Source organism: Myodes glareolus, chromosome 2, assembly GCF_982192425.1.
Source record: "Myodes glareolus chromosome 2, mMyoGla1.1, whole genome shotgun sequence".
NCBI lineage: Eukaryota > Metazoa > Chordata > Mammalia > Rodentia > Cricetidae > Myodes > Myodes glareolus.
The window spans coordinates 7,040,392-7,067,261 of NC_142027.1; the positions used below are offsets into that span (position 1 = coordinate 7,040,392).

General features: G+C 47.2%; 2 protein-coding genes across 4 annotated transcripts in view; one reads left to right on the forward strand and one right to left on the reverse strand.

Annotated features, from left to right (window-relative positions):
- Window positions 1-10,227, reverse strand: LOC125392606 (carbonyl reductase [NADPH] 1-like). Its single transcript, XM_087899094.1, has 5 exons — window positions 10,102-10,227; window positions 4,117-4,290; window positions 2,237-3,602; window positions 1,608-1,715; window positions 1-670 (listed from the first exon to the last, which is right to left on the reverse strand). The coding sequence occupies exons 3-5, from the start codon at window positions 2,523-2,525 to the stop codon at window positions 234-236; spliced, it is 834 nt and encodes a 277-aa protein (XP_087755220.1). The 5' UTR covers window positions 2,526-3,602; window positions 4,117-4,290; window positions 10,102-10,227; the 3' UTR covers window positions 1-233.
- The window catches only part of Setd4 (SET domain containing 4), a 25,807-nt gene continuing 5,724 nt past the window's right edge, over window positions 6,788-26,870 (forward strand). The window contains exons 1-10 of one of the 3 annotated variants that reach the window (XM_087899074.1): window positions 6,806-6,888; window positions 8,452-8,578; window positions 9,514-9,612; window positions 12,126-12,221; window positions 12,715-12,752; window positions 18,230-18,318; window positions 20,802-21,231; window positions 22,468-22,642; window positions 23,995-24,076; window positions 25,629-25,709. In XM_087899074.1, coding sequence (XP_087755200.1) covers window positions 9,546-9,612; window positions 12,126-12,221; window positions 12,715-12,752; window positions 18,230-18,318; window positions 20,802-21,231; window positions 22,468-22,642; window positions 23,995-24,076; window positions 25,629-25,709 — 1,058 coding nt within the window. In that variant the 5' untranslated portion in view covers window positions 6,806-6,888; window positions 8,452-8,578; window positions 9,514-9,545. Of the gene's footprint in view, window positions 6,889-7,008; window positions 7,266-8,451; window positions 8,579-9,513; window positions 9,613-12,125; window positions 12,222-12,714; window positions 12,753-18,229; window positions 18,319-20,801; window positions 21,232-22,467; window positions 22,643-23,994; window positions 24,077-25,628; window positions 25,710-26,870 lie in introns of those variants that run through there. The other 2 variants (XM_087899058.1, XM_087899065.1) reach the window with 2 other exon arrangements.

Here is a 26,870-nt window from a genome sequence, read left to right on the forward strand (position 1 = left end):
TTATGCTTAAAGAACCAGGTACATATTTTTATATTTTTTCAGAATTGACTTTTTCTCATCCTGTATCATAGAGGGAATCATAAAACAATTCATAGAATTACAAAGGTCAATTAGTCAAGTAGTTAATGAGTGTTAAATCAGTATATTGTGTTAGTATATTATCAATGTCCCTTGGCCCTCACCAACAAGATACAAAGAGGGGGAGGCGATGTGGGATGAGGCCAGAGTTGAGTTCACCATTGTTCAACCTGTTTTTCCTGCACAAACTGCCCGTGAGGTCCCTCTGCATCTGGTGGCAAAAGGGCCAAGTACACGGGGGTCTCTGCTCCTTCTTCGGGACTCTTGGTGGCTTTTGGTCCTGCCATGTCTGTTCTCACCCACCCAGGGCAACAGGCATTGAGGAGGATCTTGTCCCCTTTCCTCTGCTCGCTGAGTTTCCGGGCGTGGATTCTCGACAGGACTGTCACCCCAATCTTGCTCACTCCGTAAGCAGTCTTAGGCCACCCTTCTTTCTCATGCACTTCTTTCTTTGTGTCCTCCACAAACTTGTTCATGAGCCCCACCAGCTCCTCCTCTGTGATGGTGTCACTTCGAAACTTCTGCTGCAGCTCAGGGCTGCAGTTTTTCAGGGCCCTGAGACTCAGCATGCTTGATACGTTCACCACTCTGCCTAAAACACAGTACAAATTGCTATGTAAAGAGGTATACACAAGGATGACACTTTATCTTGGTGAGATTTTTCACCAGGAGGCTTCCATGTGAGAGGGGATGTGTCAAACAGGACTGAGCTAGAATAAAAAACTGTATTCTTTCGTTCAAGGTTTGGGTGGGTAGAGAAGCCAGGTGACCATGGAAACAGCAGCCCTTAGAGGTTCTGGAGATGCAGAGGAGCAACCGGAAGAGAGGACATGAATTCAGATGAGGTATACTTCCTCATCTCTAAACCAGACCCTCACAGTCCTACAGGGGCACACTTGTCACTGCTGGTTCATGTATAATGAGAGGTGGTTCACACACTATGGAAACAACATGGGGTCTTAGAAGCTCTTGATAAAAAATGTATAATAGTTTGTTTTGCAGAATATGAACAAGTTGGAGAGCCAACATAAGCCTGTACTGTAGTAAGGACAGGTGAGATTATCAAGTGGTGTGAACCATGCTAAAGGCTTAGGCTTGTCCCCTGAAGTATCTTTGGGAGGAGAAGACTTGTGTAGACAGGGTGTAGAAACCCTGGACAGGAGTACGCTCAAGAAAGGAATCTTCCTAGGAGGGGTTGCAGTTTTCCTGTCCAGACCTGCTGTGGAGCTGAGCTGAGGGAGGTACTGTGTGGTCTTGTGGAGCAGGGCATTGTGAGCTGCAGGATGTGGTTGGTGTGCACCAGGGTTTTGAGAGGAATGGAATTCTAAAAGCCCTTAAAGTGTTAGGATGTGGAACAAACAGACCTTGGAAGCAGAGTGCATGGTTAAAGAGGAGTCGGACATGCAAAGAGAGAATCAGGGGCCACAAAGAATTGAGACCCAAAGAGCAGAGAGACACATCCTCCAAGTTTCAGAGAGGCTGTGGCACAAAGGGAGAGCAGCGGCCTGGAAAGCACCCACCAGACTCACCTCGGGGTTTCATTAGAGGGAGCAGCTCAGTGCAGACATCTCGGGTACCAAAAAAGTTAGTTTTCAATGTCACTTCTGCTTGAATGTGGAAGGGGGTTGGGTCAGCATCTTCCAGGGGAGAAAGAGAATCGAGTTACTCCAGTGGGACGGTATAGACAGGACTGGGGGCCCTCGAAATCCACTTCCAAGTATTTAGTCAGGGTACTGCCCTACTGTCCATCTGAATATATTCTATCATTTTTGAAAGACAGCACCCAGGGGTGGGGGTTGGGCTGGGAAAGGGTTGTTTCTCAGATCTCAAAGTAACCCGCCTCCCCTACTCTTCTCTTTTTCTCCACTCAATTCCTTGTTAATTTTACTATCACGTAGGGGTTCTATTCAAGTATACCCATGCCCATCTACTCAACAGCTGGGTGAGGGAAATCTGGAAAAGATGGTAACGCGTTCTAGTTAGGTAAACACAGGGCTCTGCTTTGCCTGCAGCCCCCACCCTGTTCCTTATCTCCCAGGGGACCTGTTCTAGACCACCACGACAGACTGCCCCTGCCCTAGCAGTGCTCCCCTGAGAGGCAGAGCCCACTCTGGCACCGCTGGGAAGCCGGCTCCCCTCTCCACACCCCAGGGCTTACTCTTGAAGGCGATGCCTGCATTGTTGACCAGCACATCCAGTCCCCCATACTCCTTGAGCAAAAAGTCTCTCAGGGCGCGGATGCTCTGCAGGTCGTCGATGTCCAGCTGGTGGAAGCGCGGGCTCAGGCCCTCTGCCTGCAGCTGCTGCACCGCGGCCTTGCCCCTTGCCTGGTCCCGGGCGGTGAGCACCACGTCCCCCGAGAACTTCCGACAGAGGTCACGCGTGATTGCGAAGCCTATGCCTTTGTTAGCCCCGGTCACCAGCGCCACGCGGTTGCAGGACGACATCGCTGGGTGTGTGTAGAATAGGGTTCGGAGAGCAGCGAACCTCGGGTTAACTGTGCAGCAGGAGGTAGCTGGAGAGCCAGTCCACGCAGTGGTTTTTTTTTTTAGCTGTTGTAGGTCGGAGAGGCCAGCATGGGCGCAATGCGCAGGCGCATTCCTTGATCCCGCCCCCAAGAGGGCGTGGCGTAGTGTGCCGTTGCTCTGGGTTTTGCTTTCTTTAGACTTTTAGAAAGTGGGCTATTGTCGTGTTGGTGTCTCTTTATTGAGTGGTGGCTCACCTTCGCAAGATTGTACTCATTTTTATAAAAATTTCCAATGAAAAAATATGCTACATTTCGCTAGCTCGGAGCATGCAGGGTGTTACTGAGTTTTAAAAACCAGCCACAAACAAACAAACAAACAAACAAACAAACAAAAAAGCGGCTAGGCCAGCTAGCTCATGGGTATTTCAGGCTTTCTCCTTAAGGCGACTTGGAAGCCAGTAGTCAGGCAAGTCTGCAGGGGAAGTTCCGAGAGAGGGTGCTGCAGCTGTCCACCTGGCAGTCAGGCATCTGCTTGCCCATGCTGCTGACTCTTCGTCTGCGCTCGTGTCAATTTGTACTGTATTCCCCAACTCGCACACCAGACCTCTGTACCTAGTCATCCTGCTGTCTAGTGAAACAACGCGCTGTCCCTTAAGTCACAGGAAGTAGAGTTGTAGGATGAACTCCTACAACTAGAAGGGCGAGGGTTCGGAAGTCGTGTTGAATTTCGCACTGCGTGCAAAGCAAAGCTGCTGGATAATCCTTGGGCAGAAGCGTTCCTCCCTAACCGCACGGGCTTCTCTTTACACACTTCTAATGCCTGCCTTACCTGGAGGCAAGGGACATCAGGGAAGGCTGCTCTTCTTCACTCAAAATAGCACACGATGGACCGCTTATTCCCCTTTGAAGATGACAGAATGCTCTGTGCTGAGAAAGTCTACAGTTGGTTCAGTAGAGGGACACGAATCCTCACTGCTCCTGACACCCAGGAAGTAGGAATCCAAGGTCAAGTTCCATTTCCTTACTCTTCAGTAGGTTGCTCCCTGCACCAGTGGCTCTTGAAATAAAGTAAGACTTTTGAGTTGCACTGACCTCAGTATTCATGAGGGGGGTGGTATTGGGAATACAGTGAAATCCAGGAAACAGATGAGAGCTTTCCATGACAGAAATTCTGTTGTTTCCTATAGATTGCATGTAGTAAATTCCCATTTTAGGTCAGCCCTCTAGTCAGCTGTTTACTAATCATTAATAACCAGAAAAAGGACTGGCAGGTGTGGGATACTCAGCAGTGAGGGCAGGTGGCTGGAACCCAGGCAATGGCGGGGTGAATGTACTGATTCTCAGAAGTGGTTCTGACACCTCTGCAGGTTTGCAGTGGGGTTTGGTCTGGCACACACGAAGGTGCACACACGCATGTTACTCACTCATTATTGTGTATGTGCACAATAACTTTTTAAAAAATCAGGAACGATCCCAACTTTTCCAACTTAATAAATTGTAAGGATTTTTTTGTGTTTTGTGTTTTTTTCGTGTGTGTGTTGTGCCTCCATGTCTGTGTGGCTTGTGCATACCTGGTGTCATTGGAGCCCAGAAGAGTAACAGGTATCGGTTTCCATGGACTGGAGGTTGTTAGCCATGTTCTGGGTGCTGGGCATCAGAATTCCCAGTGCTGTTAACTGCTGAGCCGTCTCTGCTGCACCTGTCCCTTGAAGTTTTTGTGGAAATACTTGAAAAGTCTCAAGGTACTGTAAGAAATAATACTGAAATCATACATATTTTCAAAAATATTGTAAAATATACATATGGAGAATGAGACAATCTTCCTTCCTATTCAGACTTCTCTTTTCTGTTCATAGTTAAGTCCCTTATCCTATATAATTTCATTGGAATTATAGACTTGTATCTATCACAGTGTTGGAGATCGACTTTGACAAAGATTCTGTTTACCAGAGTAGGGGCCCGGGGATTAGAAAAATAAATCATTTGAACGAAGATGGGAGTGAAAATAATAAACAGAAACATAGGATAGTACCAGGAGGGAGTTCCATGAATACTGAATTCGCCAATGTTTAATTTCCATTAGCTTATCTTACCCCTGACCCCAAAAGGTAACCAACTATATTAACATGATAGAAGGAAATGAATATACCAGTTGAAGGTTGCAGGCTACATTCTTAAACTTTCTGTTGCTAGAACAAGGCAAGTATTGCTTACACCCTAGACAAAAGCATTCTGTATGCAAACCAGTCCCTGGGTAGAATCCATGGTCATCGCCCTAAGGTAGTAAAGTCTTAGTAGGATCCTTAGAGCTCTGTTTGAGGTAGAAACTGACCTACTTCTCTATGCTTGAAATAGAAGGGCTGGATATTAGCCACACCTGTTGACAATAACCTTGAGCGAGCAGAACCTCTGACCTGAATCTAGGTGAGGCCTTTGTTTGGGGTAGAAGCAGACAACTGCCTTGAAGGAAAGGAAGTTCTAAGTCTCTGACCTTCAGACAGGATGGAAATAGGCTCACATTTGTGGGCCTCTCCATCACAGTGAAGACACGAACCCTCCCGTCAGTGCCCGGATCCTCTTGGTGCTGTTCCTTGAGGAAGATCCCTGCATTGCTCCTCAGTGCTGAGCACTGTTAGGCACGCGAAGGCACTGTGCTTGGTCCTGCTAAGTGTTTTCCCAGTCCGGATAACTTAACAGTTTGTGCTTTTCTCCTTTCTCACAGCGAGTATTTGCTGCAGGTTCCACACCACTGGCTACTGTCTGATGCTGTTGCACTTATCCTGAGTTAGAAGGATGTGCATTGAATTAGTTCAGTACAAGAGCCACTCAGTGATCGTTCAGGGCCTATAAGGAACCTCGAAGGCGGCGAGGGTCCTGCTGCAGAAGAGAATCATGAATTTAGGACCACCTGAAGGCACACTGAGCCCTCCTTCCTACAATGCACTTCTGGGAACCGCTCTAGGATCTTTCTGATCATTCTAGGCTTACTTCTTGGGCCTTGCATTAGAAATTGCCCCATTTATTGAATACATTTCAGGTCAGATCAATGCCATTCAAGATAAACTTGACTCTGGCCTCGGTGGTGGGGTAGAATTCCTTACTGAGTCCCACAGAGGGGTCTGCATTCTCTTCCAGAAACACTGCTCTTTTTACGCCAAGTCAAAGATGGTTCAGTATGGGGGCGGAAATGGAAACTTTTATAATTTAATAAACTTTGGAAAAAAAAAAAGATGGTTCAGTATGGGACCCAGCAGCTCCGGGATCAGGTCTTAACAACCTAACCACAGTCTCTTCTCTGAATGGGCTCCTGGTCCCTGCCATCCTGCTCCTCCTGTAACTTTTTGCCTTCCTCTTAATCCTCCCTGTCCTTACGTTTTTGCCTTGTCTTTTAAACTTAAAAAACAGAAATTTCTCTTGGGTCTTTGGACAGAAATTAGTCCATCACGCAAATCAAATTAAAAACAGTGTGTCTTTTAGAGTCATCCTAGACTGAAAAACTTCTAAAACGATGTCCCCTGTCAAGAGGAAGTAGCCAGAGAGAAGTCTCCCCTATCCTTTATATATAAAAAAAGGGTCTGGAACGCGCCCTCCTCCCTTCCCCCCGCCAAATCCCGGAAATTGAACTCAAACAGTTCTTTAGTAATTGTACAACACACACACACACACACACACACACACACACACACACACACACACACACACACAAACCCAAAAAATATATAAAGAAACCAACCAACCAACCAAACAAACAAAACCGCTGATACCTACTCCAGTCACCCAGAGGTTGCAAAGACAACTGTCCCTGTAGTTCTCATTCTGCCCTTAGGAAACTCCCTTTCACATCCTCAGCTAGAAAAACCCCAGCCTAAAGCATGGGACCTCTGGTCTGGAGTCCTGTGCTCCGATCATGCACACATGGCCAGAACTAGAAACGTCCCTTCCTTGGCATTGACCAAAGCTTGCTCCTTGCTGTTTGAGGACGTCTGCGTTCTCACCTTTCATTTCTCCCTACGAGCTTCTTACTTTTTCCTTATACTTTGGCCTTAACAATTTCGGTAACAGCCTCGGGACAAGACTAACGCGTACACAGAGGTGGATGAGGGGACAGCCTTCCTGGGAAAATGGTGTGCCCGGGTCCTGGCAGTGGGAGAGCGGGGCAAAGTGGGAACCAGGTAAGCCAGCTCGGTGCAGGGCTACAGGTGTGGGGGGGGAGGGGAGCGGGAGAGGGAGGGCTGGGGAACTGCGCGTGCGCAGCAGTGGCGCAGGCTCGCGACACGCAGCCGCTTCCTCCACAGCTGAGCGCTCAGTCTGCGTCTCCACACCCGCCACGCGCGGTTCCCCAGGTGAGCGGAGGACTTCCGGGTTGGCCCGGCGTTGCCTGGGGAACGGCAGCGGGGTTCGGTTGGACTTCCCGAGTTCTGTGCGGATCCCGACCCCAATTTCCTGGTCCTGCCTGCAATCTCTCCCTACCGGAAGTCAGGGCAGGATCGAGCCCTGAGCAGGCGCAGGATGCATGATCGTCAGTCCCCAGTCTGTTTGCCTGTGTGGGCGACGTGCAGTGATTGATGGGGTCCGCCGGGACTGTGCTTTGGCACGTGGCCATCACTGGGGTGCTGGTGGGAAGCAGGGGTGCAGGGCTTCGGTAGAACTGCACGTCCCTGTGCACTCACATCTGAGCACCGGCGAGGACCAGGTCTACATGTCCAGTGTTCCTGCCGAGGTAGTTTATTAACGCTGCCTGCGCGGCTGACCTGGAGGTTCATTTCTGCCCTGGCATTTTTTCTTTCTTTTTAAGAATCAGATTTTGAAGTCATTTTGCATGGGTATAACATGTTAAATATGTGTAAATCATTTATGCCGTTTTAGTATGCACCTGTATGGCACAGGGTAGGGCGTGAAATAGAAAAAGCTTTCAGATAGCGTTCTTTAGGTCGTTTGGTTATAGAGTTATACCCACCTTCCTTCCTTCCTTCCTTCCTTCCTTCCTTCCTTCCTTCCTTCCTTCCTTCCTTCCTTCCTTCCTTCCTTCCTTCCCTCCCTCCCTCCCTCCCTCCCTCCCTCCCTCCCTCCCTCCCTCCCCCCCCTCTCGCTCTGCTCAGAGGCAGGCCCCAAAGGGATCTATCTTATCTTGTGTATAGAGGTGTTTTACCTACACATGTCTGTGTACTGTGTTCGTGCAGTGCGTGTGGAGGCCAGAAGGGACATCAGATCCCCTAGGACTGGGATTACACGTGAGCCCGGCTCTTCTGTAGGAGCAGCATGTGCTCTCAACCACTGAGCCATCTCTCCAGCTGCCCCCATCTTTTAATTTAGAATTTTCTTCAATTTTATTTTTATTATTATTATTATTATTTTGTTTTTTCGAGACAGGGTTTCTCTGTAGTTTTGGAGTCTGTCCTGGAACTCGCTCCAGGCTGGCTTCTAATTCACATAGATCCGCCTGCCTCTGCCTCCCAAGTGCAGGGATTAAAGGCCTGCGCCACCAATGCCCGACTTGAACTCTATTTTTCCTCACTATTTCTTGCTTAGTTTTACATCTTAGCGTATATCTTCCAAAAATGCTTGTGTTTATTTCTGTTAATTCCTACAGTTGATCCCCACTCTGTTGCCTGTATTCCCTGAATTTTCCCTTTTCGAGAAGCTTTCGAGAGTCTAATGTAGAAAGCAGTGGTCATTCTTTTGTCTTCTGCTCATCTCTGGCTTCTGTTCCTATCTTGGTTTTCATTTTCTCCCTAACGTAGTTATATTTATTCCTAGACCCTAGTGTCAAAAAATCCAGTTGACACTGATGGGGGTTTATTTCTTTTTTCTAAGACTTTTGAGCTGATGGGTGACTCAAGGACGGTGTATTCTTTTTGGTATTTATTTATTGTTATTTTATGTGTGTGGGTGTTCTGCCTTCACAGACATCTGGGCATTACACGTGTGCTATGCACGTATGCACTGAGCCATGTCTCCAGTTCCCGTGTGTTCTTGGGTGCTGCCGGCACTGAACTGTGAAAGTCACCAAAGGCTATGTCTAGGAAGTCAGGGGTGAGAATCTGGTCAGCAGGACCTCCAGATGGTTTTGTTTTCTCTTTTTAGAGCAGAGGTTATTAACCTTCCTAATGCTGCTGCCCTTGTTCCTCACTGCTATGTTGTAGTGATAATTTGTTTGTGTTTTAACAACAACAACAACAAAAAGCTTGCCCGAAGATCAAAATGCAGAGCTAAGCCACTAGAGGCCAGGTGGTGGGGGCACACACCTTTAATCCCAGTACTCAAGAGGGAGAGACCAAGGGATCTCTGTGAGTTTGAGGCCACCTTGGAATACACTAGATTGAATCCAGTCTCAAAGAGAAACAGAGTTTACACCTTTGATCTCAACACTTGGGATCCCACACTTTTAATCCTGGCGCTAGGGAGGTAGAGACAGGAGTGATATGGCTGGGTGGAGAGAGGAATATAAGGCAGGAGGAGACCGGAGCTCAGAGATGCAGTCTGAGGCTGCAGTCTGAAATAGTCAGTTTAAGGAGCAGTCTGAGGACAGGATTGCTCCTTTGGTCTGAGCATTGGTAGAGGTAAGAACTCTAGTGGCTGATTGCTCTGCTTCTCTGATCTTCCAGCATTAACCCCTCGTCTGACTCTAGGTTTTTATTATTAATACCTCTTAGAATTTGTGCCCTACTATGTCATAATTATAATTTTTCTACTGTTATGAACTGTTCTGTAAATATCTGATGTGCAGGATCTATGATGTGGGACCTCCGTGACCTCCGTGGTTGAGACCCACATGACCCACAGGTTTAGAGGACCCATTATGGGTATTTGTTACTGCAGGGATCCCGATTTATCACTTGGTAAAAGTTTTGGTGTACAAAGCTTTTAAGAAAAGGACTTTTTAAAAAAATGAAAACATTCACCAAAATGTGTATTTGTATATTCACTCATCCTCCTAATGAGTAGGACTGAGGTTCTTCTTATTATAGGCTGAAGGCGACGACAAGGCGCTGGTTTTAATATGCAGAAGCGAAGAGGAAGAACGGGGAGAGTCAGAAGGCGAAGGCGGAGCTGTGACTCCAGAGGAGGTGACTGGGGAGGGGGTCCCGTGTGCTCACAGTGTTCCTCATGGGAGAGCCCTGTGTGGACGAGGGTCTGCTCACACAGAATTAATCCAAACTTTTTATTTTAGCCTCAGGCAGACTCTTGAGACAAGGGCAAAAAGCAGCCACACTCTTCACCAAAATATCACAACAACAATCTCTAGGCAACATAATAAAATTCTTCTCCTCTGAAATCTGTTGAGCGAGCCCCCAGCAGTTCAAATACCTCTTAGCACCACTGTCTTCCCTGTTCCTACTCATATGAATTATTAAACAGTGATTAAAGCATTCCACTGCTTTCCTAACCCAAAGTACCAAAGTCCAAAGTCCTGTAAGCAGAAGCATGGCCAGGCCTATCACAGCAATGCCCCAGTCCCTGGCACCAACTTCTGTTAGGGTTTCTATTGCTGTGAAGAGACAGCATGACCACCTCAACTCTTAGAAAGAAAACATTTAATTGAGGTTGTGACTTACAGTTCAGGGATTCAATTCTTCATCGTCATGGCATTGAGTTACAGGCAGACATGGTGCTGACTACCTCTTGATCAGAAGGCAGCAGGAAGTAGACTCAGATCCTGGGCGGTACCTTGGTCGTAGGAAACCTCAGAGCCTGCCCCCACAGTGACACACTTCCTTCAACAAGGCCATACCCACCTCAATAAAGGCATACCTAATAGTGCCTCTCCTTATGAGATTATGGGGGCCAATTACATACAAGCTACCACAGTATATAGTTCTCTCTCTCTCTGAGATTGAGTAAATTAAGCAGAATAACTTGTAGTAGAGACTGGGAAATGTAGCATCAAGGTTCTGGGTAACTTGGTTCCTGGAAAGGGCTGTCTGCCTGCCTTGTGGCTAGCTTGTTTCTCACCGTGTCCTCGTGTGGCAAGGACATCTGTGTTCTTCCTACTTTTGTTGGAAAGGGGTGCTGGCCATCAGATCTATGTCTTCAGGCATAAGTGCATGTTGTACCACTGAGATGCATCCTCAGTCCCCTTTTATTAAGCCACCATCATGAAGATCCACCCTGTGTCTTCTAACCCTGGTTGTTCACTTTAGAGTTCATGTCCAGCTCTCTCGAGCACTTCAGTATATAACTAAAAGGAGCATAAAATCTAAAAGTCATGTTTATTATGTACCTTTTACTTGTTTTTAGCAGTATTTTATAGCTTTTGATGTGTAAGTCATTATCTATACAAACATGTACATATATATTTGGATCATTAAGAATTTCATATTTTGTCAGGCAGTGGTGGTGCACATCTTTAATCCCAGCACTTGAGGCAGAGACAGGTTGATCTTTTGAGTTTGAGGCCATCCTGGTCTACAGAGTGAGATCCAGGACAGCCTGGGCTACACAGAGAAATCCTGTCTTAAAAGAACAACAATAACAACAACAACAACAACAACAAAAACCCCAAATTCCACTGACCCAAAATTTATATTTTAGCAGCATTTTTGGAATTTGAATTTTTAGTTATTACTAATATATGTAAACAAAATTAATCTTTATATATTGATTTTTTAATCTTACAACTTTGCTAAATTCATTTGTTGTTTTGATATTCTTAGATATTCCATGATTATGCTTATGTGTCCTGAAAATTTTGTCCCCCCCCCAATTTGGTTCTTTTATTTATTTTCGCTTATTACACTGCTTAAATAGCTTTTATCTTTTTGAGGGAAAATGAGAGATGTCTATCTTTTCCTTGTTCCTCATCTTACAGGAGGTCACTTAACTTTTCACTGTTGTAGGCTGTTTGTACACTGTGTGGAGATACATTGCTGTGATTGGTTTAATAAAGAGCTGAATGGACCATAGCTAGGCGGGAAGTATAGGCAGGACTTCCAGGCACAGAGAGAAGAAGGAGGGGGAGATCATCCAGATGCAGAGGAGATGCCAATGAGTTGGACATACAGAATGAAAGAGAGGTAAAAAGCCATATGGTGAAATGTAGATCACTAGAAACAGGTTAATTTCAGTTTAAGAGCAAGTTAGGAACAAGACTGAGCTATAAACCGGGCTTTCATGGTAACTCTCAGTGTTATTGTTTGGGAGCTGGCTCGCTGGGCAGAGACAGACTCCTTATGTTTCCCTGTTAGTGCGAAAGCTGCCTGGCGGTGCTGGGAATGGAGCCAGGACTATAAGTGTGGAACAGACGCTCTACCCGGGGCCATAGCCCCTGCCCTGTCATCTCAACCCCCACCAGTGTTTTTGTTGTATGTTATTTATCTGGGCTTGGGGATTTCCTTCTATCTTCATTAGCTGATAATTTTTATCAGACTGATGTTAGATTTTATCAGATATTTTTGTGCATGCATTGAAATAATCATACAGTAAATGACTTTTTTGTTTAGTGTGTATCATTTTCATTTTTAGTGAGATTCATTCCCTTTATGATCTGCCTGTTTGATCTGCTTCATCAGAATTGTACCTTTGCATGCTGGCCATTGATACAATGCTGTTAATGGTGGTGTGCCCTTGCCTCTCCTGACAGTGAACGAGAGCCACAGACCTGAGTTTATAGAGCTGAAAAAATGGCTGAAAGATAGGAAGTTTGAAGACACAGGCTTAGTACCTGCCTGCTTTCCAGGTGAGAGTCGTGTTGAAGGCGGGTACGGGGTGGGGGGAGGCAGGGGTGGTTCCTGCAGTGGCTCTGTCATTTCCAGAAGCACATCTATTGCTGTATTTGGGCTTCGCCGTTTGTCTTTGGTCAACGTCTCCGCTGGTGTGAACTATATTGTCAGCCAAGGACAGGACGTTTAACTCTGTGTTTTTATGTCAAAGACTGGTCACTAAGTCACTTTCTTAGGTTGTAGCTCATCCTGGGAAGTGTCAGCATTGTCTCTGTGTCAAGGTCCTTAGATCTTGACCTAGAACCCAGCTTTGCTGTTCCAGGAACGCAAACCCACAGAGAGGCCAGGTCATATTCTAGAACAGCTTCCTGATCCCATCTTCCCTGGGAGGGAAAGCCAAGAGACCCACCTGCAGCATGGCACTGTTAGGACATTTTTTCAGTCCTGAAGGGGCCCCCAAGATCTCTAAGATACAGTAGGATTTACCCCTCCATGTTTTGATTCTTCTAGGAACAGGAAGAGGACTGATGAGCAGAACATCACTACAGGTGAGAACGGCTTCTTTACCCTGGAGGTTCAAGATTGACCCTGCTTGTGCGTGTGTGTGTGCACGCGCGTGTTGCTCATATCAAGGGAATCAAATGTGCTTCACCTACATAGCCATTTCTCTTATCAAATAGATATGTTGGTTAGGATTATGCCAAGGAAGCCTGGTTTGCTGTGTAAAGACAGACATTGAAGTCCTTCTACTGATACAGCATTGAAAGTGGTTTGTTGTCATTTCAACAAGCATAGAGGGGACAGATGACCTGTCCTCAGGACCACGACCTTCAGTCTTCTCGCTCTGAGTTTGAGTTACAGGAGGGGACAGGTAGGAGTGCCGATTTCCTGCCCCTCCCTTTGAGGATGGTCTGGCCCCAGGGGCTGCAAAGGTATGAAGGCCTGCCGTCTTCTCCCTGGCCCTGTGCTCTCTGAGTGAACTCTTAGGAAGAAGAGACAGCCCGGGTAGGGCGCTGAGTGTGCCACGGCTGTTAGAGCTTAGATGGTGTCTGTGATGGTGGTGTGGGCTGCTCTTGTCTGGCATGAGTGCTGTGATGCAGAGCAGGAACACACGGAGCAGGAACACACCGGGAATCGGCCCTAGAGCCCATCCCACAGCATGGCTAAGGCCTCCAGCTTCTGTTTTCTTGCCTGGAAAATGACATTCATGATGTAACTCATCTCTGTGGTCCCCTTTTTCTTTTCTTTTCTTTTCTTTTTCTTTTTTGTGCTATTTAACAGTACTATCCACTATACATTTTTCTCAGTAGTTACAAATCAATTTATTTAATTTTAAATCACATAAATTTGTTTATCAAAACGTTTTTGTGCTGGTGTTTGTACCTGGGTGCTTACCCAGGCTAAGCACACATTTTGCCACAAAGCTACAACCAAGTCCCTAAGTTTATTTTTAAATTCCTTCATTTATTTAAACTAGTCCTGTATGTGTGTTCAGCCAAAAAAAAATGTACATTTCTATGCTGTAATTTTATAATGCTGTTTTGTTTTTATTTATTGTTTTTAAATGTGTAGTCCAGTACTCATGAGTAGAGCCATAGTAGGGTGCAGTATTTCTACTTTTTATTACTTAAACCATTTTTAAAATAAAGATTATTCATGTGTGTTTTCATGACGTGCATGTGTGTGGGATCACATGGCACTGTGCATGTGTGGAACAGAGGACAGCTCTGGAGTTGGTTCTCTCCTTCCTCTTATACATGGGGTCTGGGACTGAGCTCAGGCCTCCAGGTTTGTGTGGCAAGTGCTTTCCCCCTGGGTATTTCTGTTTCCGAGGCTGTCACAGCGGTTTTCTACAGCGCAGACGGAGAGACGTAGCTGGCATGCGCAGCCGTGCTATGGGAGGACCACACTTAGACTGTGAAGTCACAGCCACGCTGGCTGTTCTCCTTTCAGCTTTTGAGGTAGGGTTTTTGTAGTCGCCCAGGCTGGCTGGAGTTGAGCATGTATGTAACTCAGGCCAGTCACAAGTGCTCCATCCTGCTGCTCCCACCTCTGCAGTGCTGGGGTTCTGGTGTATGCCGCAGTACCTGGGCCCAGGCGCTTTGAGATGTGTGTTTTTATGAAAGTTTTTGAAAGTAGAGATGTATGTTATATGCAGTGACAGGTACAGATCCTGAATGCATATTTGATGCATTATATATTATACATATTTTATAATGAGTCTGCTCAAGTTTTTGTTGTTGTTGTTGTGATGAACACTGACCGAAAGCAGCTTGAAGAATGAGTTAATAGTCCGTCCTCGAGGGGGCCAGGGTAGGGCCTCTGGCTGGGACTTGAAGACAGGGACTGAAACAGAAACCACGGGAACTGCTTCCTGTCTTGCTTTTCATGGCTTGTTCTGCCTACTTTCTTGTGTAGTATGGGACCACCTGCTCAGGGGCCACATCACTCACAGTGGGATGTGCCCTCACATATCAGTCATTAATTAAGAAAATGCCCTACAGATGTGCCCACAGGCCAGCCCACAGCAGGCGATCTCTCAGTTCAGGCCTCCTGTCCCATGTAACTCTAGTTCATTTCAAGTTGACAAAAATTAACCAATATAGTTGAACCCTTTGTCACCCTGACACAAAAATATGCCATTATTAAATCATAGCTCCTCTGTTCTTGTTTCTCCCCTAGACCCCTTGTTAACACCGTAGTATAAACTGTAGAGTGACAGGCAGAATCACAGCCTTGCAAAAATCAAGGTCTGGTTAAAATAGCACCGCCAGGCACACTGCCTTCCCTCCTCCCCCAGCTGCCTCTGGACCTTGGCTGCTCTCCTCCTCCATGGCCTGATTTCTCCTCGAGTGCAGGAGCTCTGACCCAGGCCTTCAGCTTTTACTCTGGGCAACGAGACCCTCTACAGAGATGTCACCTCTAGGCTGTGATGGCCCTTTCCCTTTGGAATCTTGGCTTACCCGAAGTTGATGGTCACCCTCATCCACTGTGGCACTCTGGTACCCCTCAGTGAAGCAGGCCCACAAGCTGAGGCAGCTGCAGAGACAGGAGTGGGCTGGGCACCAAGCTGGATGAGTAGTCCTTGTGGTAAGAGGACTGGACGGATGGACAGCTGATGGAGAAGGACAGCAGGCAGGTGATAGCTGGCACTGGACCTAGCAGCCCTCCTCCCAGACCTCATGGCCTGCTGTGACTCCCACCTCTAAGTACATCTGCATTGTACCTCTTCTTGGGGCTGCTGCCATCTGATGTCACAGTTGGGAGTGTGGCCCTCCAAGAATTAAGGACAAACTAGTGAGGTTCTTTGGCGGTTGTGAGAAGATTTTGACTGAAGTGGGAGGGAATGTTACCGTTCCTTGTCAGGTACAGGCCTTGATGACCGGGTCTGTAATGCAGAGCCTTTCGTTAGATGCAGCTGCTTCCCACGAGCCAGTTGACAGCGTAAATGAGATTTAACATCTATTAGACATGACAGATACAGGTGTCCAATCTCCCTGGTCTGCTGTTTTAACACAGACACTGAAGAGGTCCCGGGATACACATGATATGAAGCAATATTGGAAAAGAAGCTATGGATACACCGTCACTAGCCCATCTGACTGCTCCCTGTTTCAGGATTCTTTGCAGCTCTGGACACAGGAGTTAAGCAGAAGCAAAGGCTTCTCCAGTCATTTCCCATTGGTCAGGCACAAACCCTTCTTCCACTGCTCTCCTGGAGAGCCAGGAGATAGGGAGCCTGACAGCTTGTGATTATGAGAGGCAAGTTCTCAGAACTTCCCACTGGTCACAGACCTTGTGCCTCAGCCCTGATACTGTGCTTTGTTTACCCTTGTGCACGTGCTAACACCCTGAAGAGTTCCAGGACAGATGCTGAAATGAAGAAGTGTTGTCCTTGGCTCGTCCATGAGAAGCTGCTACTTTGTATGCGGATGTGAGGGACACACAAGAACATTGTTCAGAGTTGCACATCGGTAAAGAACATAGCCTGCCAAAGATGAGCACATGTCTGTGAGCTCCGAGGAGCTGAAGACATTCCTAGTTCAGCACTGCTTTCTGGGGGGATGATAGCGTTTGTAATGGCAAATTCAGGAAGCTTCAAGGCCAGGCATGGCGGCCCTCACCTTAATGGAGGCAGAGTCAGGCAAATCTCTGAATTCAAGGCCAGTCTGGTCTACAGAGTGAGTTCCAGGCCAGTCAGGGCTAGCTACATAGAGAGACCGAGTCTCAAAACTAACTAAGTAAGTAAGTAGATAAACAAATCTTCTGGATTTTTGGTATTCCTGTCTTTTCACAGAGGACAACATGGTTTCTTCCAGGGCCTGGATGTGCTAGGTGAGACATGACTCTTTCCTGGGCAGCTCTCTTCAGGAAGGGAATCCATTCAAGGAAGTAGCTGTTGGCACAAGTGTTCTCAGAAGTGAAGGCTTCTGAGATGTTCATAAGAAACATCACTGAGGGGCTGGAGAGATGGCTCAGTGGTGAATAGCCGTGGCTGCTCTTCCAGAGGTCCTGAGTTCAATTCCCAGCAACCCATGGTGGCTCACAACCATCTGTAATAGGATCTGGTGCCCTCTTCTGCTGTGCCCAAAGACAGGTCACTCATATCCATAAAATAAATTTAAAAAAATATTTAAAAAAAGAAACCTCACTGAATAGAATATAATTTGAAAGTGATGCCTGAGAAAAAGCGGACTATCAAAATACAGGCCAACAATGATGCGTAATTTGAATTAATGGATTGCAGTACTTTACCCACCATGTTAAATTCTTTCTTTTCCTGTGGGTAACACTCCTCCCATAAATCACACTGTGGTAAAGTGGGAGTGTGCTGTCAGGGAAAGCTACGCTATCCATGTGCAGAACTGGATGCAGTCTTTTAAGAAAGAGGCTGAAGCAAGACAAAGTATAGAGAGATACTTTTGTTAATATTATTCCCAAAATATTTAAACACATTTTCATATAATTTATTAAACACAATTTCATTAATTAACACCTGAGTAGGTTTTGCAAGACTGTTGTAATTCTCATCAGACCTGTTTTAGGTGTGCAGCAATGAAAAGAGAAGTCACATGGGCAAAATCAGAAGTTCTTATATCTGTTACCTAGTTGTCTTTTTCAGTTGGCTTCCATTTTTATATTTTGTTTATTACTATATAAAGTGTATTTGTTTCAAAGACATTCTGAGCCATGAAAATATTTGTTAAAATAAACAAAAGTCTTAGGACTTAAGGAAAAAAAAATTAAATACTTCCTAAGTCCAAAAAGGAAGAATTGAGGCTTAAAAACAGCCATGCTCAATCAGAGCCCAGCAATGCATCCCGGGATTGTGTAGCTCATTGTCTGGTACCTGGGGCTCACTCATATCTTCTGGGCTCTGCCTTCCAGAACAGCTTGTTTTGTAGGCTGAGGCCAGCTTCACTCTACACCTGCTACTCTCCTCGGTGGTCATCTCCTTCTCCTGGCTCTCTAATATACTGGAGTGTCCACTGAAGTTGGGGCCGTATCTCTTCCAGTGGCCTCTCCTGGCTTCTGATATTGCCAAACCTCAACTTCTCTTCAGGGCCTCTTCAGTCATGATGTTTCCATTGCAACAGAGGCTGCACCTTCATCAGTGACGTCTCATGGATCTCACAGTGCCGAGCCTTAGCTCTTGATGATCCCTTCCTGCCTTCAAACCAGTGCCGTGTGATGGATTCCCCACTGAACCACAGCCTCTGTGTACTGATGCTGAGGAAGTACTTCCCAGGCTTATTTCAGTGATGCTGGTCTCTTGTTAATCACAGCTAATTTTTTCTTGTTAATCACAGTTAAGCCAAGCAAATTTTCATTGATTGTCTTGGTAAAGCAAAGATTTTACTTCCACACAGTCTATCATAGGAATGGCCCTAATATAGTCTGTGCTTTTCTCATTTTTGCAAGGCAGGCCTGTACTGTCTGCACTCTGGGGGGCTCTTGATATGTAATGATGCCGTTCTGTGTTTGCAAAGCTGAGGTGTCCTAACTCTACTTTCTCTTTGGCAAGGAGGGACAGATGATTATTTCATTGCCTGAGAGCTGTCTGCTTACCACGGACACTGTGATTCGAAGCTCCTTAGGCCCCTACATCCAGAAGTAAGTGACCACACCTTGCACACCTGGTCTGATTTGAAGCTCTGTAGGGCTCTACATCAAGAAGCTAGTGACCCTTGCACACCTAGTGCCAGTGTGAACGGTTCCTTGAGAGTTTCTGCCATTGGGAGATGTGTCATGACTGACACGGCATGAGGGACCAGCTCTTGTCCAGCCTAGAAGTACTTGGTGTGATCTGAAAGATTTATTCTCTTCTGGTTCGCTCTCAGTTCACTGTGAACTGTGTTTCTAAGTCTTCAGTAGGCTGCCTGGGGTGTGGTGTGAACCCTGTCCTTATTTACTAAGAAGTGAGCATGAAATGGAATGGTGTACACGATACATCTTCCAGATGCTTCTTTCCTGTCCTGGTTGACCCTATTGTACCTGCTTAACTTCTTCAGCTCTGAACAGATTTGGCCTTAGGGAAGAGTTGGCTTTAGTTAGGAATGAAGTAGAGCAGGCAATGTGGAATTTGGCATTAGGGAAGAGTTGGGTTTAGTTAGGGATGAAGGAGAGCAGGCAATGTGGGATTTGGCATTAGGGAAGAGTTGGCTTTAGTTAGGGATGAAGGAGAGCAGGCAATGTGGGATTTGGCATTAGGGAAGAGTTGGCTTTAGTTAGGAATGAAGGAGAGCAGGCAATGTGGAATTTGGCATTAGGGAAGAGTTGGGTTTAGTTAGGGATGAAGGAGAGCAGGCCATGTGGGATTTGACCTTAGGGAAGAGTTGGGTTTAGTTAGGGATGAAGGAGAGCAGGCAATGTGGGATTTGGCATTAGGGAAGAGTTGGGTTTAGTTAGGGATGAAAGAGAGCAGACAGTGTAGGATTTGGCATTAGGGAGGAGCTGGACTTAGTTAGGGATGAAGGTGATCAGGCAGTGTAGGTTGAGATCCTTGTTCTGGGCACATGGTGATGAGCTTTGGTTTGGGGGCATCCTGAGCACAGAGTGAGAACCTCAGCAGAAGTGATTTCTACATTTTGAGGGTTCAACCAAAGATTGTGCTATTACGTAACCCAAGCCTCTGCCCCCATTCTTTATGGGCCTGTGTGGAGGCAAGGATGCTCTGAATCCTTATGTTCTGAATCACTCAGAGGTTGCAATAGAAATGGGTAACGTGGGAATCCGGACTTGAAAAGGGAATGATAGCATTGCAAAGCCTGTGTACACCATAGGGGCTGATTTGTGAGTAATTATTCAGATGCAGCTACATAATTTGTATTAGAACCCATAAGTTTAGGACAGAAGCTTAAAGTGTCTAATGAGCGGACAGTTTCTGTCTGCCAGCATTGCCCAGTGGAACTCCAGCAGTGGTGTGGTTGCTTTGTTTTGTGTTATCCAAGATGCGAATCACAGATGCCTGCTGAGTAACTGGAATGTGGCTTGTTTTATTAAAGAATGACTCTTAATCACTGCTTAACCATAAATAATTGAAATCAAAATAGTTCTGTGAGCTAGTGTTCACTGGGTTGGATGCTGCATCTCTGGATCTTTCTACCCCTTACACTCTCTGTAGTATATATCTTTATAGGGTGAATCCCAGGAGCTTGTAGAGAAAGTTTTCAGCTCGGCGGTGGTGGCGCACGCCTTTAATCCCAGCCCTTGGGAAGCAGAGGCAGGTGGATCTCTGTGAGTTTGAAGCCTGTAACTGGAAGTTTCTCATTCTACCTGGTCCTTCAGCCACTCCTAAAATAACCACTCAGAGGCTTAATATTAATTACACACTGTTTGGTCTGTTAGCTCAGGCTTATTATTAACCAGCTCTTACAACTTAAATTTACCCCTATTATTCTATATTTTACCACCAGGCTCGTGACTTGTTACCTCACGTCTTACTTCTCTGGCAGTTGCTGTATCCCTCAACTCTGCCTTCTTTCTCCCTGTATTCAGTTTGACTTTCCCACCTTGCTATATTCTACCCTGCCATGGGCCAAAGCAGCTTCTTTATTAAACAATGGTAATGAAACATATTCACAGCATACAGAGGGGGATCCCACATCATTGTCCAGCCTGGTCTATAGAGTGAGTTCTAGGACAGCCTGTCTTAGAAAAAAAGGGGAGGAGGATAGGGAGAAAGAAAGAAAAGTTTTCATCAGGAGAACCAAGCTGGAAACAAGATTTCTTTCTTTCTTTTACTTACTTATTTTTTTTGCAAAACGACTCTTACCTACTAACCACAGAAATAGCATTGGTGGGAAAGAGAACATAGACCATGTTGGGTATGCTCTGGAGAGAACATAGACCATGTTGGGTGTGTTCTGGAAAGAACATAGACCGTGTTGGGTGTGTTCTGGGGAGAGCATAGACCGCGTTGGGTGCGCTGGAGAGAACATAGACTTTGTTGGGTATGCTGGACAGGCACAGCCATAGGAAAGATGCCTCTGTCTTGGGTAGAGCGTTGACAGCTTGAGCACACTCCCTCTGAAGCAAACCAAACTGTTTGGCCAAGGCTACACTTTAATTCATTCAATTTGTCTTCATTTTACAAGGTGGAAGCCTCCTCCATCTCCCCTGCTGGCCCTGTGCACATTTTTAGTCTCAGAGAAGCACGCAGGTGATCAGTCCCTCTGGAAGTCTTACCTGGACATTTTACCCACTTCCTACACCTGCCCGGTCTGCTTGGAGCCGGAAGTGGTAGATCTTCTGCCTGAACCTTTAAGGACAAAGGTGGAGGAACAGAGAACCCACGTGCAGGACTTCTTTACCTCCTCCAGAGCCTTCTTTGCATCCCTGCAGCCTCTGTTTGTGGAGTCTGTGGACAGCATTTTCAGCTACAGTGCCTTTCTGTGGGCCTGGTGCACTGTGAACACCAGAGCTGTGTACCTGCGGTCTGTGAGGCAGGAATGCCTTTCTGTAGAGCCAGACACGTGCGCGCTCGCTCCCTACCTGGATCTGCTCAACCACAGCCCACATGTCCAGGTGAGAAGCTGGCATGGACATGTGTCCTGTTGTTTTGGAATTCCAACATGTGGAGTCGAGAATGAAGTAGTGGAGGTGTAAGCTGCTTCAGGTAATCGTGTTAGACCAGTCTGCCTGCAGCCACATTTTGTTCCCTGCCTTGAGTCATTCTAACAAGTGTCTCTGCGTTTGTACCGCACTGCTCTCCAGGCCTGCAGGGCCCTGTGCTGAGCCCTGGACCTTCCGGCCCAGACTGTCTTTCCTTTCCAGCCTTCAGGACCGGGGTGGTGTCTAGCTTTCCTTCCTGCCCCTCAGGACCAGAGTGCTAACTTTCCTTCTTGCCCCATCCCTTATACACTTGGTGGTGTAGCTGTCTGCCCATGTGTCTTTGTTCTGATTGGGGATTGTCTGTGCCTCCTCAATGGACTCAAGGCTTTGCGGCCTTCTGTTGTTCCTCTTTGAAGCCTCAGTGGCCACTTGATTATGGAGCAGATGAGAACCTGTGTGAATTGGAGTCTGCGGGCCATGAAAGAACTCCTAGTGATAGCCATATGCCCTCTCCCTCAGCCCTTTCCTCTCGGGTACACACTGGAGATGCATGTGTTTGCATGGTATGCTGGGAGAAATACTAGCTGAGGAAGGCCAGACTTGGAGGGCCAAGAAGAAACCCTCTGTCAGCTCTCCCAAAACCTATTTAGGGTTTGGGATCTGCACCTTTGCTGTCTCCTAAGAGACATGGCACCAGGAAGAGGTCAATGTCACCTTGTCATTTCACACGACGGTGGGAGGACCCTGGAAGGTCCTGCTTGTCTTCTTGGCCCTGGGAAGCATTTCCCACAGTCTCCAGAATGCAAGTCCAGTGTTAGGTGAAAGGTCATAGGATGCTGGACGTAGGGCATCAGTCCCCAGCCACTTCACTTGGCTCACGGACTATAAACACATGAAATTGGGGCCAAGACCAGCCTCACAGCTTTTGACAACCGATGGGTCTTAGCACCACCACATTGTCTTCCACTCCTGATCAGAGTCAGAGGTCGTGTGTTTGGCCATTTTCAGAGCCTGTGGTTGGACCTCCTCCCTCACCAGCAGGTAAAGGTGAGATGAGGAAACAGGCCCAAGTGCAGCAGTACCGTTTCCCACCTGTGGCCGACTTTGTCACCAGGCATTCCAAACTGCATCGTACTACAGTTAATACTGTACTTGGTGAGCCTTTGAGATTTTGGTTAAAATGAGAAATCTTATGCCTTTCCCCTGTAGGTAAAAGCAACATTCAATGAGAAAACTGGCTGCTATGAGATCAGAACGACTTCACGCTGTCGGAAGCATGAGGAAGTGTTCATCTGCTATGGCCCCCATGATAACCAGCGGCTGCTCCTGGAATATGGCTTTGTCTCCGACTGCAATCCTCACGCCTGTGTTCCTGTCCCCGGAGGTTGGTGTCAGGTCCTGTTGTAGTAGAAGGAGGCTGGAAGGGCATCCTTCACTTACGGCTTCAGGGAACACTAGCCTTGCCTCTGCTGATTGGGATGTCTGTGTTGCAGTAAAGGCAGCAAAACTGATTGGTACTGAGGCTGCAATGAACTGAGAAGGTGGAGTGGGAGGAGAGCTACTTAGGAAGTGATTGACAGTCACAGCTTGGCGGATGCAGATATTTGTACTGAGCAGAAACTTAGTAAGCCCTCAGAAGCAGCTTCTAAGCCATGGGTGAGTGGCTGGAACTTTCTCAGCATTTATGTGTAGGCTCAGATGAATGTAGAACCTCTCGGAGATGCTGTCTACCCTCTAGGCAGAACAACCATTATGCTCTTAGATTAGAGATAGAAGGGCCTGAACCAGGCAGGGGGATGGTCAATGGGTAAAGGGGCTTGCCACCAAGCCTGATGGTATGAGTTCAATTTTCAGGACCTGCAGGGAGGAGAGGAGAGAACTGACCTCTGTGAATTGTCCTTAGGCCTTCACACGTGTATGTGGTGCACACACAACACGTAAAATAAATACGTGTAATAATTTTTTAAAAGGAAAATGAGAGCAGGGACTTGTACAGTGAGTCAGAGAGCCAGCTTTGAGATGGCCTCATTCGAGGTCCTCGCAGTTGCCGTACGATGGCTACATTTGGTTAGAAGTGGCCTGAGGATCAGCTCAGAGGCAGGACAATTGCCTGGCATCTGCAAGTCCCTCACTGAAGGAAAGGGAAGGCTCACTTTTGTCAGAATTATACCCAAAGCCCTGTTTTTGTTTTTGTTTTTATATAAAATGCAGAACTGAACCTATTATCGCGTCCAAACAGACATTGTTTGTTTGCTTTCTCCTTCAAAAACGTTTGTCGGTTTTCACACGTTCACGTGTGGCTGCAGCCACTGATTTGTGGACTGCTTTGCACTGGCTTGCAGACAGAGTTGCCATCCTTCCTCCCTGTGTTTCTGTGCAGCTTCTTCCTGGCTATGTCTCCCAGCAGAGGCTCTAGTGTCTTCATCTCCGCTTGTTCTACTGTGGATATGCTTAGTGGTGGCGGTGTGTGTGTGCGTGCGTGTGTGTGCTTGTGTGTGTGTGTGTGTGTGTGCGTGTGTGTGTGTGTGTGTGAACCTTGCTTCTCTGCATTCTGTCCTCAGCCTTGGACACCTTACAGCTTTTCAGGGACCTCGACCTCAGGAGTTGCCCTGAGGAGGACACTTGGTGTGGGTTAGGAAGCACTCTTGGTTATACGGGGTGGTAATGGGAGGAAGTCAGCTGGAGGGCATGCACTGAGTTCTGTCCTCCTCTGACAGCATCTTCTCTCTGACCTAGAGACGCTGGTTAAGTACCTCCCTGCAGCTGACAAGCAGGTGCACAGGAAGATGTCCATTCTGAAGGACCACGGCTTTACAGAGTGAGTGCTTTTGAATTTCCATGCAAACACTGAGGGTTCTGGTCTCTGTAGCTGTGAACCTCCTGCCTCTATATTAGCCGACAGCTGGGTATTTATTAGGTCTTACTGTGTGGTAAAGTTGTGCTTGGTGTTGTAGACACACATGGAGTAGACTGTGAGAGTCAAGCTTGAAATAGTCCTGTCCATGTGGTGAGGTGGGTCATGTTCAGGTGGGGTGACACTGGGTTATCATCACAAGACAGGCTGACCCCTAGCAGAACCCATCTGCTGGCATCAGGCAGTGAGAGTCAGACCCCAAACTCACCCTCTGACATCTCCTTTTCTGTATAAATCAGGTTTTCCATGGGTTGCAACGGTGTAAGGCTGCTGGCTGGGGTAGCTGCATGTTTGCTCTCTGGGATGACCCGAGGCCTCACTGTAAACTGTGTGGTGTGGTTACCAGGCCTCTTGCTATGGTCCCCTAAACCAGGTTCAATGTCTTAGAGAAATTGATTGGAAAATGACTTTTCACCCTCTCTTAGGATTACTATTGCTGTGATAAAACACCATGATCAAAAGCAGGCTGGAGAGGAAAGGGTTTATTTGGTTTATAGTTCTACATCATAGTCTGTCATTGAAGGAAGTCAGGACAGGAACTCAAAAAGGGCTGGAACCTGGAGGAGCTGATGCAGGAGCCATGGAGGGGTGCTGCTTGCTGGTTTGCTCTCAGTGGCTTGCTCAGCCTGCTTTCTTACAGAACCCAGGACCAGCAGCCCAGGATGGCAGGCACTCAACATGGACTGGGTCCTTCCCCAACAATCACTAGCTAAGAGCCTTATAGTCCTACCTATAGCTTGATCTTACTGAGAGATTTTCTTAATTGAAGTTCCCTCTTGTCCAGTGACCCTAGCTTGTGTCGAGTTGGCAAAACTATCCAGCATAATCCAGAAGAGTCAGAACACAAATTACATTGTGTGGAATGAACCACAGACTGTGCTGTACCCCAGCTTTAGTCATAGAATCCACAGACTCAGTATCTCATGGTGCAGAATTGTCTGTAATATGTCAATCATGTTTTAAATAGACGCTGATTGGCCAGGCAGGAAGTATAGGCAGGAAAATCAGACAGGAAGTAGAGGTGATGCAATGAGAACAGGAGAATTCTGGGAAGGAGGAAACTGATTCCTCCCAGTTCTGCCCAGACCACTGAAGAGGCAAGATGTAAACTGCCCCGCTGAGAAAGGTACTGACCCATGTGGCTAGCATAGATAAGAATAATGGGTTAATATAACTTATAAGAGTTAGCTAGAAGCCTGAGCTAATGGGCCAATCAGTTTTATAACTTATGGAGATCTCTGTGTGATTTTCTTTGGGGCTTGCTGGCTGTAGGGTACCAGACGGAACAGAAACCCCAACAAGCAGGCCTCCTCATGTTACAATCTCACACTATTTTGACCTTCGTGGAGGTGACCTAACATCTGTGCCCGGTTAAAGTCACTGCCAGGGTCCTTAGGTGTTCGCCGTGGTGCCATTTCTGAGTGCTGGATTTGCTGATGCTGGTCTTCTCTTGTAGAAATTTGACATTTGGATGGGATGGACCATCTTGGAGGCTGCTCACAGCTCTTAAGTTGCTGTGTCTGGAAGCTGAGAAGTTGTAAGTTTTACCTGCATTGTTTTTCTTTGTTTCTTGAGACAGGGTTTCTCTGTGTAGCCCTGGCTGGCCCAGAACTCACTGTAGACCAGGTTGGGCTTGAACTCAGAGATCTGCCTACTCTGTCTCCTGAGTGCTGGGATTAAAGGATCCTGCATTGCTTTTCCTCGGTGCCTGCTTCTTGGTAAACATTAAAGGCGTTTGTCTGGGGAGTTTGCAGTTAGAGGGCAGAAGAGCAGGCTGTGCCCTGGTGCTGCTGTTGGGAGTGCCCACCCAGCCTTTCAGAGTGCACAGTTCTGAGAACTTCACACTCTGGTGGTCAGGTGTCCCCGGGTGTCCCCTGGTGACCCGGTGCTGACAGTCTGAGTAAGTGACTGTGCACTGTCAGCATGGGCACACTGGAGGCACGTCTCTGAGTAGGTGGGTTTTCCCTGCAGCAAGCAAGTGCCTGACTATGCCGTCTGGTCCCGTGTTTCCCCCACCCCCAGTTCTCTCCTGGGGTTGATCTAGAAGCCCTGCTGAAGGGTTTTTCCATGAGAGGAGGCAGGTAGAGGAGCCCCAGTGTAGACATGCATCCTGGTTAGGCTCCTTAATATCCCTAAGGAACTATCCGTGGTTCTCAGAGCTGCCTGTCCATGATCATGGCTGTGCTCTGGTCTTCACTGGAACTCCTGCAGGCCCAGGACTGATTTGACAGCAGCTGCCTTACTGCTGCCCGGTATGTTGGACAAGTGTCTGGCAGTGTGTAGGGACAGCCCCGGTATGTTGGGCAAGTGTCCGGCAGTGTGTAGGGACAGTCCCGGTATGTTGGTCAAGTGTCCGGCAGTGTGTAGGGACAGCCCCGGTATGTTGGTCAAGTGTCCGGCAGTGTGTAGGGACAGCCCCGGTATGTTGGTCAAGTGTCCGGCAGTGTGTAGGGACAGTCCCGGTATGTTGGGCAAGTGTCCGGCAGTGTGTAGGGACAGCCCCGGTATGTTGGTCAAGTGTCCGGCAGTGTGTAGGGACAGCCCCGGTATGTTGGTCAAGTGTCCGGCAGTGTGTAGGGACAGCCCCGGTATGTTGGTCAAGTGTCCGGCAGTGTGTAGGGACAGCCCCGGTATGTTGGTCAAGTGTCCGGCAGTGTGTAGGGACAGCCCCGGTATGTTGGTCAAGTGTCCGGCAGTG